Raw genomic sequence first — 17,627 nt, 5'->3', positions numbered from 1 at the left:
GGGGTGGGGGAGGGAGAATTCGCGGCTCTTCGATACTTCATGTAAAGTTGTACTTCATGCTTTGATTTGCCTATCGCTGCTTGAGCGTTGCAGGGCTCAACGCCCAGAAGAACCAGAGACGCTCTGGGAGCGCTGGTGGCCATTCGCATTCGCCATGTCTCCACCCGAGCGCGACGAGTTCGCCACCAAAGAGATGTAAGCTGTTACCGCGCTGTTTGTTTACAAATAAACCTATTCTCTACCGAGTGTGTGAAGTAACTTGAACCGAGGATAATTTAAAAAAATGTTAAACCGCAGCTGGATGAAGCCAGCGACATGTTCAGTAAAGCAATGACGGGAGCTAGGTGGTGTACGTTCTTGATTACGTTGGGCTGAGTTTTAGACGCTTGATCCATCCGCGTCTTTGTTTGCTTCATCATTTTTTGCCAGTGTAGAGCTCAACGCAACGCAATCATCTACGACATATTGTTTGCCACCATGGATGTGGTGCTTCTCGGAGTATTTTTTTATTATATCCCGCGTAATTAGTTATATAACTGAGATGAATTATGAAAAAAAAAACAATGTTCACGTCCGGGTGCAGTGCATTTGGTCACGTTGTATACGGCGTTTATTTATTTATTTATTTATTTATTTATTTATTAGTTCAGAAACAACCGATATATTTTCTTGCGGCAACGTACCCGGGGTACTTTTGAAATATGAAATATGAAAAAAGAAATATCATTGCGCTAATGCACTATTGTTTTGCAGTGCTCTCAGCCTTATCTCGTATTCCTCTCTTCTTTCTCTTGCTCTTCTCTGTATCAATGGTCCCTCGGTTGACTAACAATCTCTGTAAACAGTTGTCGAAAAAATAGGTGTCTCTGGAGTCAACATTTTGACCAAAGAAAGCTGGTCTTTACATTCACTGCGTTTTTCTTTTTTGAGTTCACAAAAATCACCGTTAAGAAAACACTCGCGTCCTGTAGCGTATAGTCTCTGCTGTGTTTATCATGAGCCAGCTCATTTTGTCTTATCTCGCTCACAGCAACAAACGTCGGAGGGAGCGACTAAGAAAACTTCGAAAGTACGACGAAGGACGCGACTTTGAACAGTAAGTGCGGTTCAGCGCTGTACGTGTTCCCCTCGCACTCGTATGCAATTCAAGGATATCGGGCACCGTACAGCCATGGTCGAAAGATTGTGCAACAAAGGTGCGGTGTAAAAGCTGAACGTGTTCGATGGCAAAGCACACGTTCTGGTTTGAATATTTGAAACAACGCGACATGCACGGGGCAGTGGAAGTACAAAGCATCATGAGCTCTAACATACCACTGATATAGTTTTGCCTTGTGCGCGAGTGTTGAATGTTTTGAATACACAACGACCACGTTTGTTTCTCATCAAAGTATCAATCTCTGCGATCATTTGGCATATGACCAAGTATTGTAAGGATCAATGGATTAGTATGTTTGAACGGCATTTTGAAATCGGATACGCATATTCGCTAAACACAGGCTTCTAAGATCGAACCGAATACCAATAAATTTTGGCAAAGAAAAAAATAACACATCGGCACGAAAGGTGGAACAAAATATTATTTCCTGGAATGCAGGAGCCAATACAAGGAATTAATTTAAAGCGAGCAGCTTGCAAGTGTACAAAAGCGCAAGCTCACCGGAATTTGCTTGACTTACACTGAGTGTCAACAACCCAGTGAGGCGCGATCTTTGAGCTTTTTCCAGTGACAGTTGGGCTACAGTGATTGCAACCGCCCTGTGTGTTTGGCTACAAGCAAACATTCGTAGAAATTAATATTAAGCCACATCAACACATAGTTCAGCATGCACCTATGGGGAAAGTGATAAATAATTTACGTAATTGCTTCCGATATAAATGTGAAAACAACACAACTTTGTAAAGAATGAAAGACAAGGTATGAACAACTTTGGTGGTAGAGAAGTATTTGGGTATTCGTGGTACTGAATTTGGTTCAAAATTCTTCTGCAGAAAAGACGTCCAACGCCGACGCTGCGCGCCGACGACGGATTTCTTTAACGCTATCACGTTCATAAATGCATTTTCCAGTTTGTTATGTACAGTCAACAGCAAAAGTTTGCGGTATGCGGTTTCCTCTTCAAATGTGAAATCCTGCGCCGTTAAGGCATGACACTTCGTATTTAATGAATCACTGTGTCGGTGGCGAAGGCTACTACATGCCGGAACATTTCATTCACGGCTGTGTGACCACACTTTGCGAGAATTCAGCTTCTTGGCAGATCCTGCTTCCCGTAAACTTTTGCGGTTGACTGTACAAGCGGTCTCAGGAGGACGGGCGTGCTTAAATGTGCACTTGGCGCGCGTTGGACCGACACGGCCGGCTTCTGGCCCCGGGTTCGCAAGAAGCAAAGCGCGGCTTTGTCTTCGCGTGTCGTCCAACCTCAACCACAACGTCCAACCACAAACGCCACGCGCCATCCCCCACGCAGGTTCACCGACTCGAACTTGAACGATTCGAGCCAAGACAGCATGGACGAGCAAACCGCGGCTCCCGAAACGCCAGCCGGCCACTACTCCAAGGCGCACCCGTACTACAAGAAGCTCCGGCTGCCCAGCGGACGCCGGGTGGACATCACCAGGCGGAACTACTTCCTCAGGTGCTCATATGCATAAAAATTTGGCAGTGGCTTAGCTCGGCTATGCCAGGATATACGTAGCGAAAGCTAAGGCATAGCATGGTTAACCTTGGTTAATCTTGATCGCAAGTCCAGGTTAGTCTGGTTGTCTACCTATGTTGCGGCGTTTAGGTATTCGTTCGGCGCGCTGTTCGTATGTTTCCTGGGCGATTCGTTGCCCCTTCATCTCGTTCCGATGTCGATTCCAGGCCTCCTCCTGCTTATCAGAATTGTCACCCTCCATACTGCCGCCTCAACTGTGGTTGCGGCGCACGCGAGCTCTCCTTTTCAATCCTCCGACATGTTATCAGGCATGCGACGCAGCTGGCGAAGCGAGCGGAGGCGACCCCAACGACGAGGAACGCGGTGTGACGTCATACCAAACGGCGGCGGCGGAAAGGCGCGGCGCTGCGCAGCGGCGGACACCTGTGGCAAGGTGCTACTAGTGGCGCATGCGCAGTAGTGACTAGGGAGCGAGAGACAGAGAAATATCTGTGGCGAGGCGCGCGTTGTGACGTCATGTGCCTCCTCGGAGCACCGCCACAGCGAAATCGCAATTTCGCGGCCAGTAAAGCTTTCGCTTTAATATAGTTTACACCGAAGTCGGGAGTTTCGCAGCCGCTTTTCGTGGTGCGGCGGTAAAAGCCGGCATGCTGCGGCGTGCTCGGCGTCAAAGCTATACCCAACCTGGGTTGGTGTCACAAATTTTCGTTTTCAAACGTAATTACCGTGATTGTGAAATAAAAGTAACCCGTGTACATGTCAAAAAGTTTTTTTTCGCAGCTGTGTTTGGGCAGCAATTCGTAATTTTCACTTCTCACGTCGGTATTTTACCCGCTTCGCAGCTAGGAGTTTGTATGTTTGCGCTATAGTAAAAAGCAGCCGGCAATATGGGCTCGGCGTAAAAGCACCGAAGCGGCCGGATGACCAATGCGTCAATGAGAAACCGCAGGTGGCGTCGCTGACGAATCACCGTAAGAACCGTCAAAAAACAAACGCACAGTACTTCCGAAGAGTGTGGTAAGCCAATGGTGCAGCTTCGCTATCTATTTGAGATGTATCAGTTACTCAGAGATGCTTACATCTTTGACCTAGAGAGGAAGCTTTAGCTCAGGGCCAACTACAATTTCCCTATTCAAGTACACGTAAAATGCACAAATTGTTTTCTGTAACCGCCACTGAACCAATTTGAATAGTGTTTGTTGCATTTGAGGAAGGACGCTAAATTCTAGTAAGCAGAACTTTAATTTAGAGCTTCAGATATTTTTACGAAAATTTCTAAAAATCCAAGTCAGAAACAGAAGCACAAAAGTTTACAAATCCATAAATCTGCGGGGAAAAAAAGAGATATTGAGTACCGTAAACAACATCTTAAGAGCATCTCAAGCGCACAAATGGGATATAATAATCTATAACATAAGTGTTACAACGTTGACGTGGGTCTTGCAAACGTTTTTGAACGTGGACGCCATACGCTCGGGCCTAGTTATTTTTTTCAAATAGCCAAGATGGAAGACAGGACATGGCAAGTTTGGAGAACGTTTAGTGGGCAAGAGCGTCCCATGCACAAATAAAGAGATATCTCAAAATCCGTGACGTCACGTTGGTGTAACTATACTGGGGTCTCGGCACGAAATTAAAAAAAAAAGAACAAACGCTGATCCTCATTTTGACGAAAATAATGTTTTGAAAAAAAAAATACTTATTCAGTCGAAACTGAATTAATTTTTAATTCAGCTGTCACTGGTCAGTTTTTGACCACTTGGCGTTCTTTAACGTGCACCTAAATCTAAGTGCATATCTAACGTGCACCTAAATCTATGTGTATTTCACCCCCATTGAAATGCGGCGGTGGGGATCGAACTCGTGACCTCGAGCTCAGCAGCACGACATCATAGCCACTGGGTTTCCACGGCAAGTCCTCTGGTGTCCGTGCTGGCACGCCTGCATGTCATTAACGCGAATCCCTAGCAACTTGCTCAACCTTAAGTCGTTCTATGCAGTAGTAGAAATTCCACCACCACCCTCATGGAGACGTAGCAATACGTCGTTTGTTTGCACACAAAAGTTAATCATTTTGTTTGCCTTTGTGCCGCAGGAAGTGGCGAGACAAGAAGGTCAAGACCTCGTACCAAGTGTTTTTCGTGCTCGGTGCGCTCGTTGTCTTGGTCTGCCTGATTATATACGCCTACAAGGAGAACCTGCGTGAGTGCCCCGTTGTACTGCTACACTGTGCATTGTTTTTCAACTAAATGTCGCCGTAAGAGCTAAAGAATAACGGAGCTATAGGCCTTTACGTAAGCGATGCTCACAGTATGTTCGCGTACCTTGTTCAGGCTAGTCATGAGTATTCTGTTTTTTTTTTCGTTGTGTAAAGCAATGATTTAACTTTATTATATTTTTTTCCGTACTGCGGGCTATACAAATTAAAATAAAAACAGCGATACACAACAAAACTGACAACAGCAATACAGGCACAATAATAATATCTCGCAGTCTAATGATCTGCTTCAGTAAAACTATTCCATTCATTTATCGTCCTTCAACAAAAAAAGAAATGAAAGAAAAAAAGGAAAGCTTGAACAGGTGAGTGGGTGAAAAATATAGGATTAGTGAGTTTTGTGGCTGTTGTCGAAAAAGAACCTAACAGTTAAATGTGATGAATATGGTGAAGGATGTTCAGCTAGTTTGTTGCATTAAAGAATGGAGATGAAGCCTAGCCTGAATATTTGCCTTCGTAGTTCTATGGCTGTGTGTATTAGCTTGCATTGGCTCGGAGGGCGAGATTCGCACGGTGAATTTGTTAAGTCCAAACCTTACAGCCTTCCTTTGGATTGGTTCAAGGCTATGAACGTTACATTCAGTATACAGACCTCAAACAGTACACGCGTATTCTAGTTTTCACCTAACATGGGAGGTGCAGCAGATAAGTTTAACGTTAGTCAAAGCGGTTTTAAATTTGTGTTTCGGGACACAGTGCTAGCGTAAGGCAGATGGACACATCTTGCTTATAGGAAGATTAGAAGATAAGTTAGCAGTCAATGTCACCGAGATATCTGTAGTAACTCACTCGTTGTAATGGTGAAGATCCTTGATGGGAATGTATATGAAAGTGGTATGAGTACCTTGAAGATATATATATTTGCTAATGTTTAGTGCTATTGCCCATCGTTTACATTATTCATCTATCATCCCCAAAATTGTTTTGATGTCAGTGGGAAGGGATTTCTTAACATAATACACAATCGCCAGCAAGTAATCTAATTTCTACACAAGCAAATGGCCTAGCACACTGCCCTGTGATTAGCATACCTGATATGACCGGAAGACAGATATCTGCGCGTATTGCTTTCCATTAGTTAGGTAAGCTTTGTTAGGTAAGTTAGGTCAGTTCTTTGTTTGTACGTGTATCACAACTGTGTTATCTGTAAACTGTTTCTTGCATTTCCTGACGTTTCCTGACCGCAGCCTGGCTTTACAACATACTCAGCGGATGTGAGTATATCCTTCCTTCTGATCACAGTTGTAACGACAACATTATGGGAGGCATAAAAATGAAAAGCTGCAGACCTTGTAAGCATAACCGGCTTATAAATGTGTGCCGTCATTTGTAAGAATTGTCACATTCAGCCCTCAAACTACACGCGTCCTACAAAACTGTTAGGTGCTGCAACCGTTGTTCTTTTTATATATAATATACATGGGTTATGCAAAGGCTATATGATGTACCAAAATTTTACTCTCCAGATTTTAAAATGCGTGTAGTAGAAAACATTCACTAGTGATCCTGTCGTTAAGTGCTTGTTTTTGCTGGATTCTTATTTCTTCTTTATCCTGCCATGGTTCTTAGTTCCTGAAAGCGTCGTGCTGCGCATAGACATTGGAGATAAGACAAGATGGCTTCACACAGTAGTAAGAAAAGGAAATGCAAATAAGTGAAGCTCATGCAGCTCAGCGGTAAAATATGGTCCCTTACTTTACTGAAAAAAAAGGTAAAACTAGCTAAATGTTCGTATAATCACCCATTATAATGGGCACCGTATTTGTGTTCTGGTGAAGAAAATATGAAACGTTTAATTTTCAGCCCAGAAAATTGACTCGCCGTGATCAAAAACATTCGGGACAAACGAGGCGTTTGTTGTCAGGCCTCACAAGTTTGAGGTTTGCGAATGCGAGTAACGGCATGTTTTGCAGTAAAACGTATCTTGAAAACATTTTCTTTACACCCCTCCATGCCGGCACCGTAAAGGCGACATCCTCTGCAAACAGTTACCAATAGTGCTGTCTACCTTCTACGCTTCAAGTGCATATTAAGGCGACTTATATGCATGCTCTAGAGACATGGATTCCTACACGCTTGAATGTAGCGTGTAGTCGAGCATTGCACTTGCGTAAACGCAAAACAAGTTCCTCGAAAGTCGTATTCACGTTTTTTTTTCAAACGGCAATACAAATCGCGTTGTCGTCACCCCCCAAAACTGCGCGTTTCGCCGCTATCGTCTGTGGGTGTTGTTCGGGAAATTGGTAAGTAAGTGTTTGTGTACGCGAAGTTGTGAAACCGACAGTTTATTGTTGAGTCATTCGTAATGTCATCGATATGCGTGATTCGCCTATATACCGAAAGAACTAGAGCTAATCAGATAAGCTAAAAAACAAAAAAGAAAAGCAAAAAGGGAAATGCACTTGTCAAAGAGTGTAGATGTATTACGGCGCCGGTAGGAAACGCATGACCTAGAGCTAGACACTGACAGGATGTCGAAGCAACCATTACCATGTACGTGAACTGCATGCAAGACATAAGAGTATGCATACTAGACCAACCGTTCTGATACAGTTCAGTTAGCAATCACGCCAATGTCCTGTGTTAGTTTGGTTTTCTCTTTCACGTTAGTAAACTTCCAGAACTTCGATATATTTTGCCTGTTTCGCAAAGCCGGACGAAATGCAGACTCCCAAAAAGCCACGATATTGAGCCAATATCGTGCCTTCTGGACGCTGCTTCTTGTACTTAAATTTAATTCTATGCTCTTCGTTTTGCGCTGTCTTAACCTACATAGACGCCAGTAAAGCATAGCGTTCAAGACTTCTCACGAATAAACGTGTAACATTAGTGGTTTATTTATTTATTTATTTATTTATTTATTTATTTATTTATTTATTTATTTATTTATTTATTTATTTATTTGGAACTAACTGTACAGCCAGCAATCTTGAGTGAGGCCTTGCTTGTGTTTGTATGCGTTCTTGCAGTGCGTGATGTGGCTCGAGGCACGAGGGACAAAAAGCGGGTGACCAAACCCATGCAACTGGACTTTCAATGGAGGGCTGGTAAGTCGCTTGAAAAAAAAAAAAACGAACAACCAATTGTAGATGCTATGAAGAAGACAAGGTCGACGTATGCATGGTGGTTCAAATGATTCAAAAATTAAACGTCGACTATATCTCTTTATTCTGAATTTTCCGTTCTTATTCATAGTCAATATTCATTAATTTCGTAACTTATTCGTACCATATTTCACGAGCAATTACGTCTACCTTCTCCTCAGCGTCAACACTGGTTGACCTTTTTTTGACCAGGGTGCCAGTTGGGCCCATCCCGGAGATAGTGCAGTCAGTGACAGAATGTGGTTAATTTGCGAATGTGTTTGCACTAATTACGCCTGTGCCACCAATTTTACCTACTATTTGACTAGTTCTCGCTTCTTGTATTGTTTCAACATACATTTTGATACTTTTGTAACTCGGTACGACACTCTGTAGGCGCTAGGGGGTCGTTTTTCTTCTTCTGGAAGTGGTTGCAAGATACCATGGTTTCAGATACGACAAACCCACGTCAAGTCAGCAAATCAGTCGTCTTCATCGATGTAATGTACACGAAACGCACAGAATTGACCATCATGCCGTCGCTGAACCGAGTTGGACAAATTTTACTGCGGGCAATGAAATTTGGTCTGTGAAATTTGTTGTCTCCACGTACTTATGCGGTGCTGGGTTCTCCAATGATCATAAACGTTCAAGGACCTATACCGAGGCCCTCTCGTAACACTATGGTAGTTGTTGCCGGCTCTTTCATGATAGGTTTAGATTTCACGTCGTCTGAAGATTGTTAGTGTAAATCGATGACAGCTGGGCATATGTGAAGTGCTTCTTCTCATATTTATTGCAAACTTAAACATAGCCTGTAGCAGATATAACAATTCTAATCCTTGAGCTTTCTGAAGAAATCAAATTCTGCGAGAAATAACAACGCATAATAGAAACACTTAGCACTGTTTCTCTCATTATTACCTCTAACTCATTTCAGGGCACTCGAGTGTTCGCATTATTACTCTCGCAATGCAAGGGCGTTTCCATGCTGTCATCCCTGTTATACTTTCGTTGACGCTTTTTGTATCCTGATTACCTACTAGCTCGATCAGCTTTCTCTCGTTGGAACGCTACATTTTATTGTGGCTCCCCTTGTCCGGGCCGTCTTCCTTCGCTTGGGTGTTTTTTCATGCGCAGATTCCTTTCCTAATGGTACCACCCCTTTGCCACCTCGTTTCAATGTTGAAAAGTGAGGTCGTTCGAAGCCAACAGACAATGAAACCGTTCGTCTGTTGGCCTCTCGAGGTTAAGAGGAAGCTTTAGCTTGGGCCAGCAGCAATTTCTCTATTCAAATACATGTAAAACACAAAGAGGCTTTTATGAGACAACCACTCGGCCAATTTGATCGGCAGACATTCTAGCAACTACAGGCAAGAACATTTTTATTTACGGTCTTGATTTTTTTTACAGAAACCCGTAAATTGGTAGGTTTCCGAAATTCAAATGACGAAATCCGTAACTCAGCAGTTATTTAAACTGCACCTGCTACCGCATCCCAAGCGGACAAGTTTCATATATGAATTTACAACTTAGGTTAATTGTTATTAAATAAACGTTATTAAAATTGTCATACGGCAGGATTTGAACACAGACCCCTAGCGTAGAAGCCCTATATTGGAACCATTGCGTCACAAAACCGCGGACGAGGGGAACCCTTCCAATTACCAGCGATTACGTCTGCTTGCAGAGTCTTATTACCTTCCACGTTAAAAAAAAAGTAAAAAGTCCTTTGATATTCAGACCAATTCAGGCCCAGAAAAAGCGTAATAAATGAAGCCACACAAACGTCTGAAGCCCCAAGCACGAATATCAGACAAATCCATGCACTACCCATCATTCGCATGGTGGCTGAACAATCGCAGCACCAGAGTTCTCCCTAGGAAATGTAGGAAACAATTGTGCAGTAGAACTTAGGAATAAAACAAGATGGCGTACGTGATGTCCCGCGAGTACTTCATATAGAGGCAGGAGCCAGAATTCCCTTCGATCACTTTTGAAGGAAACTAGAGAGTTTTAGTACAGCGTAAAGCAGCAAACGCAAAGAGTTAGCGTTAGCGTTGCGTGCACCACACTGCGCATGCGCTGTACGTAAACGCTGCTGGAGCTCTTACGTACGTACGCTATACTATGTCCTGAACGACCCGCCATTGTGACTCAGTCTTCGAGTCTCAAGGATGCCGATAACCTGTGGTGATTGCTTGTGCAGGAACGACGGTGGAGCAGTACGACGATGATACTACGGATGATTTCGACACCGAGACGACCAGCGCGTCCGAATATGGAATCGGAACGCGAGGCGTCGTGCTCGCCAAAGACGACATGAGGAGAAGGCTAGTGTGACGCACCCTCTCCACCAATGAACGCCTGGTCAAGCTGGAATTGGCCCAGCTTAAACGAGCTGCAGTCTATGCCCGCGCAATTTGGCCCAGCGACTTATTCGTTAGTTCACTTATTAGAAACGGAGCTGCCGTTGAACAATTGTGTACTTGAAGCAGTAATCACTAAAGATTTTTGTTCATCGTTCGCGACTGTGGAATATTCTGGTGGTTGATCTTGTTAACGTGCTATTTTTTAGATTAACGTCTGTTCTTGAAATCAATGTATAGTCCCATAAAAGCTTCATAAACTTCCTAGGAACGACGGCGCGTGTTAAGGTAACAACGTGTACTGATGTAGTACAATCTGAAACCTTTTTTTTGATCATCGTAAAATTTCACTATATTAAGATAGTGGAATGGGAGACCTCGCTTCCATGTGTGCTCTTTGTCTTTGTCTTTGTTCTTGAAGCTGATTCAGTGCTACAGCAACTTATCTGCTGCTCTTATGTATAAGATAACGCACACTTCGTATCGGAGACTCTAGATAGCGCACTTATGGTAGCGCACATTGCTGACAAATATTTTCCTCTGCAATCGCGGTATAGCTGCGTAATAATGGTAGCAGTCCCCTCCATTACGACAGCGTAAACCTGCATTGCTAACAAGTGCAACGTGCTTAACTTTAATAATAAATTGGTCGGCTTGTCTATGAATTGGCTATGACGTCATCTGAAGCTGTTGCCGGACTAGCGGGTTGGTGTCGCGGCCTGGCTGCACTTCTTTTGGATACGTTGCAATGGGTACACCGGGCATCACTAACAGCCTCTATTAGTGCGTGTCATAATTTTTGCGATTATCTCCTTATTACATAGCGCAAAGAACAGTCATCCAACATTTTATTCGCAGGGTACGTCTTTTATCCTAAACCAATAAAAGCACAAAACAATATTTTGGCTCGCGATCGCGAAGTGATGTACTTTCGGTGGTACTAGCGCCACTGACCTTTACGGATCCAATATGCCGACTGATTCCAACGGCTCACCGCCAACCTCGTCCATTCTCATTCCGTGCACTGTCGCTGGCGGCGCTCGTGACGCAAGCATTCTCAGACGCCTGGTAAGATGTCAGGGCACTGTTTCTTCTGCCCAGCGAAAGTTGCTTCGCGGGCTGCTTTGAGCCACGTCACACCCGCATATATTTACAACACCGTCCGAGCAGTTCAAGCACAACGTTAAACAATGTTATGGCTGCCAATGTTGCACCCTTCGGGCGAAACTTTCAGCGTTTCTTCTACTTATTTTGATAAAGTCAATTTATGTCTTTCTCATCTCGTGCACCTGAGAAGGCATTTCTGAGACGCATTCAGCGAAACGCTAAAACTTGTCATCGCTGTCAATGATTGGCCCTCAGGCGAAACCACTATTTGTCTTCCTACTACGCCTGGATCTGTGCGTGTGTATGTGCGCCGTTAGTGGGGATCGAGTCACGTGATAGAGATACGAGGGCGAATCGGAAAGTATTTGCCCCCATTTTTTTACCTAAATTGCGACTGGAAATACGAAGTCGCCAGATCCATTAATATTCCCAGCATTTCTTGGACCGGCCCGGCATTATCTGCCGATAGCTCCGCGGCACGGCGCTGTTGTCAGTTGTTGAAGATGGCGGTTGTGCTTCGCACGTTCACGGCGCACGAACGACGACGTGTGCATAGGGTGAGGTGTGAGGTGTCTGTCATACTTGGCTACCACGGAAGCAGACGAACTGATAGCAGCGCATCCTTCTTTCCCCTAACCACTTCGGCGCATGCGGCACCCTCTCACACGAAGGTATAAAAGCAAACATAATGAACAGACAGGCAGTTTTTTGATGCCCAACCACTGTGTGTGTCGTCTTGCTCAGACGCACACGATACATGGTGTCAGAAGTGCCCGCAGCAGGCAGCAAGCCGTGGACGCCTTAAAACTACCCTGCCCACTACAGTTGAGCGGCAATGTCAGAAGGAACTGGGAACTCTTCAAGCACAGACTGGACCTATTCCTGACGGCTACATCGACAGACCATCCCAAGACAGAAGCGGTCAAGGCGGCCATCCCCCTGAGCGCCGCGGGTGACGAAGCGATTGAGGTCCATAACAACTTCACATTCGCCGAAGGTGAGCTCAAGGATGACTACGAAACGCTAGTGCGGAAGTTTGACGCATACTTTATTGAGCAAGGGAACGAGGTTTACGAACGCCATTTGTTCCGTATGCGAGTCCAAGATGAGGGGGAGCAATTCGAGCGGTTTGTACGTCACCTGAGGAAGCAAGCCAAACTTTGTGATTACGGGACCATTGATTGAGTCTCTGATTACGGACCAGATTGTATTCGGGACTAATAACAAGACTGTCCGAGAGAAAATGTTGCGGGACAAAACCTTGACTCTACAAAAAGCCGAGAACATATGCAAAGCAGCTGAAGCGGCGGCACAACACAATACTGCATGGGCGAATGAGCGCGTGCAAGTAGACTCCTCTCGCCGATATGAACGCGGCAAAGAACAGGAAGGTCTGTGCAAGCACTGTGGTCGAGTACACGCGCTATGGCAATGTCCAGCCTCCGGAAAAGCTTGCTACGCATGTAAAAAGAATCACTTTTCATCGTGCTGTAAGAACCCGCAAGTTCACGGCATTCAGGAAGATCGCGAAGACAGCGTTGATGTCGTTTAGGTGAGCATCTGTGGCGTAAGCATAAAACCAGGAAAAGACGGGACAGTGCGTGGCAGGGTCTCTGGTCACGAGATAGAACTGAAAGTCGATACGGGTTACCTAGCCAACTTGATTCCGCTTAGTATTTTTCAGCGCATCTCGAAAGTGAACACGTTGCGCAAGAGCGCAGCAGTGCTGACTACCTACAACGGCTCCGAGATCAAGCGTATCGGTGTCGCCACTAAAGCACTAGAGATGAACGGTACCACGATAGATACTGCCTGCTTTATCGTCAAGAAAGGACGCCAAGCGATCATTGGCTTGAGCAAATGCATCGAGTTCGGCATTGTTCCAGCAAACATCGACTCAGTCAGGCGAAGTGGAAAATATTGGAATGCATCATGTAACCGCACAAAAACAAGGGACAAAGAAGGAACACACAAGACAGGCGCGGAACTTCAACTAAGATTTACTCAACATTTACTTTACAAATTCGCTTGTAAATATTTACAAGCAAATTTGTGGCACTCACGCCCGCATGCCAACGTCAAGTGATGGCTGTCTGATGATTAGCAAGTGTGATGATACTTGTATAAATGTGGGATTTCCCGGAGTAAATCTTAGTTGAAGTTCCGCGCCTGTCTTGTACGTGTGTTCCTTCTTTGTCCCTTGTTTTTGTGCGGTTACATGATGCATTCCAATAACAAATTTGCACATCTTTTTCATGGAATGGGCTGCGTACAAAGAACGTACACGATGGTTCTGCGACCAGACGCGGTTCCATTCGTATAACGTGCTCGGAAAGTACCTTTAGCACTGAAGCAACCATTGCGTGACGACCTGGCACCCGTGGAGAAGGCGTCCATCATCGTCAAAATAGAACTCGCCGAATGGGTAAGTCCTCTTGTTGTGGTAAGAACAAAGAACGGCGCTCTCAGAGTATGCATGGACCCTAGAGAAGTAAACAAAAATATATTACGTGAGCACTAGCCGATGCCTACCCGCGAAGATATAGAAAGTGAGCTTTCAGGTGCTAGATTTTTTTTTTCGCGACTGGGTGCCAACTCTGGTTTTCACCAGATACCCCTTGATGAAGCTACATCGCGCGTCTGCACGTTCGCCACTCCCTTCGGGCGCTATCGGTTCCTAAGGCTACCGTTCGGAATTTCGTCTGCCAGTGAGGTCTTTCAAAATACACTGACTGAGATCTTTCAAAGTATCCCAGGAGCACGCGTTTACGTCGACGACGTCCTCATTTGGGGTGCTGACAAAACCCAGCATGACCAACGTTTGCGTACCGCGCTAGGAAAGGCCGGAAAAGGAGGACGCGCGTTTAATCCTGAAAAATGTGTGTTTGTTATGAAGAAGGTAACATTTCCAGGCGACATATCAATGAAGGCGGCGTGCGCCCAAGCCCCGAGTTGATTGAAGGCGTCTGAGCCATGCCCGCGCTGGAAGACAAAAGTGCCGTGAGAACAATGATGGGTGTCGTCAACTATTTCCGAAAGTATGTACCCAGCTTAAGCGACAAAACGGCGTTGCTTCGAAGCCTCGTCAAGGACGATGCGGGTTTTGAGTGGACTACAGCACATGGACGCGAGTGGCAAAACGTCTGCGACGCATTAACATCGCCGCCGCTCCTAGATTTTTTTTGATGAAACTAAAGAAACAATGATCTCGGCAGACTCGTCAGCCATCGGCATTGGCGCGTCGCTATTGCAAAAACACCAGAATGAATGGCGCTCAGTGATGCACACCTCGCGAACGCTGATAGCGAAACGCGATATTCGCAAATCGAGAAAGAAACGCTTGGAAGAGTGTTCGCCTGCGAAAAGTTTCACCAGTTTACTTATGGCCGCAAGATACTCAGACGGACCACCTACCGTTGTTAGCCATCGCAGAAAAATACATCGGAGAAATGCCACCCCGGCTACAGTGTTTTTTGTTCGCCTTCTAAAATACAATTATGACTTGCAGTTCGTTCCTGGAAATGACCTGCTCCTGGCTGACGTGCCCTCCCGTGCGCCAGCCCGTTCACCAAACCCGGAAGCAACGGAGGACATCGAGGTGCATGCAGTTCGTGTCGTCTCGTGCATGGTAACCTCATCGACAACGTCACCTTCAGGATGACACTATCGGATCCCTATCCGAGTACTGTAATGCATCAACTGTCGCGTTGAACAATGGTTCAAGGGGAATTGCACCCGTTTACGGCTGAGCTATCCGTCATTGACGGGATACTGCTGAAAGGATGCAAAATTGTCATACCCAAGTCCATGAGGAGCGAAATGCTAACAAAGGTACTCGCACGTCATCTGGGTATGAATAAGTGCAAGGCAAGAGCGCGCGCACTTATTTTTTGGCCTGGACTAGACAGTAGCATTGAATCAATGATTCGTTCGTGCAACGCATGCCAAATATACGCGTACAAGCAGCAGTCCGAGTCCCTTATTTTGCGCCCGACACCTAGTATGCCGGGGTAATGAGTAGGCATCGAAATATTCCATTTTGCCGGGGAAGAGCACCTAGTAGTGTTCGATGCGCACTCCAATTTTCCTGAAGTGGAAAAGTTGTCTACAATGACGGCCCATGAGGTGGTACAAAAAACATCCGCGATGTTCGCGTGCTACCCCTGTACAAATATTTACAAACAATGGGTCTCAATTTGCATCCAAAGAGTTTGCCGACTACGCAAGGCGATATGATTTTGAGCACATTACATCAAGCCCGCGATTTCCGATATCAAATGAGCTTGCTGAAAAGGGAGCACAGACAGGTAAGCGCATTATGAAATATACCACTGAGTCTTGCGACGATTTTTGGTTAGGACTCTTGTCTTATCGTGTGTATGTACTCCAGGATGGCCATTCACCTGCCCAACTGTTACAGGGAAGGCGCCAGCGCACCAACGTTCCGGATTACAGCACTGAGCTGGGATGACCAAAACATCGTGGAGACAGAGGATGGAAGGCTTCTAAGGCGGAACAGACAACACCTGCTTCAAACGCGGGAAAAATTCCGCAGGATAGACGGAGATGACAACAGCAACGCTGAACATAGTAGCCTACAAAACGAAAGACAGGGGCCTCCAGAATAAGGCCAAAGTGCGCCCGGGTTTCACTGGTCATCCGCAAGCCCACATACAGGCCTTCCCCAAAGTGGAGGCATCGGAAGCAGAGCCCCGCAGGTCGACCCGTCAGTGCAACAAGCTTCAATGGCTGCAATGCGAAGCGAATTTCCGTCAAGTCTCCTAGCTATTCTTACTTAGTCTTGCTTATTCTTAGACATAAAGTGCTTTCTTTTTTTTCGTTAAGGGAAAGCTGTATCATACTTGGCTGCCACGGAAGCAGAGGAGCTGATAGCAGCGCATCCTTCTTTCCCTAACCACTTCTGCGCATGTGGCACTCTTAAACACGAAGATATAAAAGCAAACATAATGACGAGATAGGCAGTTTTTTGATGCCCAACCACTGTGTGTCGTCTTGCTCAGACGCACACGATACAAGGTGGTGGTGCTGTGAGATCGCAAAAGGCCGCGAAGACTTGCATGAGAATGAGCGGCCGCGTGCGTCGCTCAGTGACAGCAGCATGGGGCATCTCAATGTTGGCGTCCAAAGTTTGTACGAACCGCGCAGTCTTTGAAAACGCCGAATTTTTTAACAGTTCGTGGCCGCTACCAGTCGAACCGTGCAGTACACTGTGCTGCTCGCATACACTACAAAAGCCTGGAAAAATTCCGATACCAGGCGGCGCGACCAAGCTGCGGAAATTTACTATTTTCTTCTCAGTTTCCGTGGTCTGTGAACTTTCGACGCCGAGTTTATATACCGCTGCTAGGAATGCTGATATTTAAGCCAAAAAATTAAGCTATCGCCAACCGTTTCGAATAAGGAATATCGCATAGAATTGAAGGTGTTCGCTTATATCTGCTCTGTGCAATTACAACAGTAATCAGAGTTTCGTGCTCAGTCCAAAAATTCGCGTAACATCAAGACGCAACCTGCAATTTTGGCTGCACTGCTCGGTGCAGCCGCCTATGTATGAATCGCCTATGAGCTGCTTATGTATTGCGTGAATCGCGATGATTCGTTTACGTGCCGCCATCCAAACATTACATAAGTATGAAAGTTGACACGTTTGGTTACCGTAGTAACAACTGATCTCGCACACAGAGATTGAGCTCTTCGTAGTTGGCTCAAAACATGCTGCGCCAGTTACGAACTTTAGCGTGCGCAACACCAGGCACTGGGCAGAAAAACAGTCGCGGTTACATAGTCTCCCCATATTTGATTTCTATAACTATAGCGAAGAACAGATTATCTTGCACAAAGGTAGCAGGAGTTATTTGCCGTGGTGTGGTGACCAGAAGCGCCTTGCATCAGTTATGTCTGTCATAATGTTGGAAATCAAGTTGGTGAATCACGACGGCTCTTTAATGCAGTCTCCTAACACTCTGGCAAGCACGTTATCGACACAGAAGTCGTCTCGAAGCAGACTACGCAACACCCGCACTTCTGCACTGTGCACGCAAGCGTGACTTTACGAATGTACCCGGAGGCAGAAGCACCCGGAAAAAATGATAATCTGTCTCTTATTCGA

General features: G+C 45.5%; 1 protein-coding gene across 1 annotated transcript; it reads left to right on the top strand.

Annotated features, from left to right (window-relative positions):
• The first annotated feature begins 20 nt into the window (after positions 1-20).
• LOC142559452 (uncharacterized) lies at positions 21-10,705 on the top strand. Its single transcript, XM_075671042.1, has 7 exons — positions 21-195; positions 1,031-1,096; positions 2,472-2,639; positions 4,756-4,862; positions 6,126-6,152; positions 7,908-7,985; positions 10,231-10,705. Exons 1-7 carry the CDS (start codon positions 155-157, stop codon positions 10,362-10,364), a joined length of 621 nt encoding a protein of 206 aa, XP_075527157.1. The 5' UTR covers positions 21-154; the 3' UTR covers positions 10,365-10,705.
• The last annotated feature ends 6,922 nt before the right edge of the window (positions 10,706-17,627 follow it).

The sequence above is a fragment of the Dermacentor variabilis genome, chromosome 10, assembly GCF_050947875.1.
Source record: "Dermacentor variabilis isolate Ectoservices chromosome 10, ASM5094787v1, whole genome shotgun sequence".
NCBI lineage: Eukaryota > Metazoa > Arthropoda > Arachnida > Ixodida > Ixodidae > Dermacentor > Dermacentor variabilis.
Note: the sequence above shows the minus strand (reverse complement) of the source record. Positions and strands in the feature narration are given on the sequence as shown.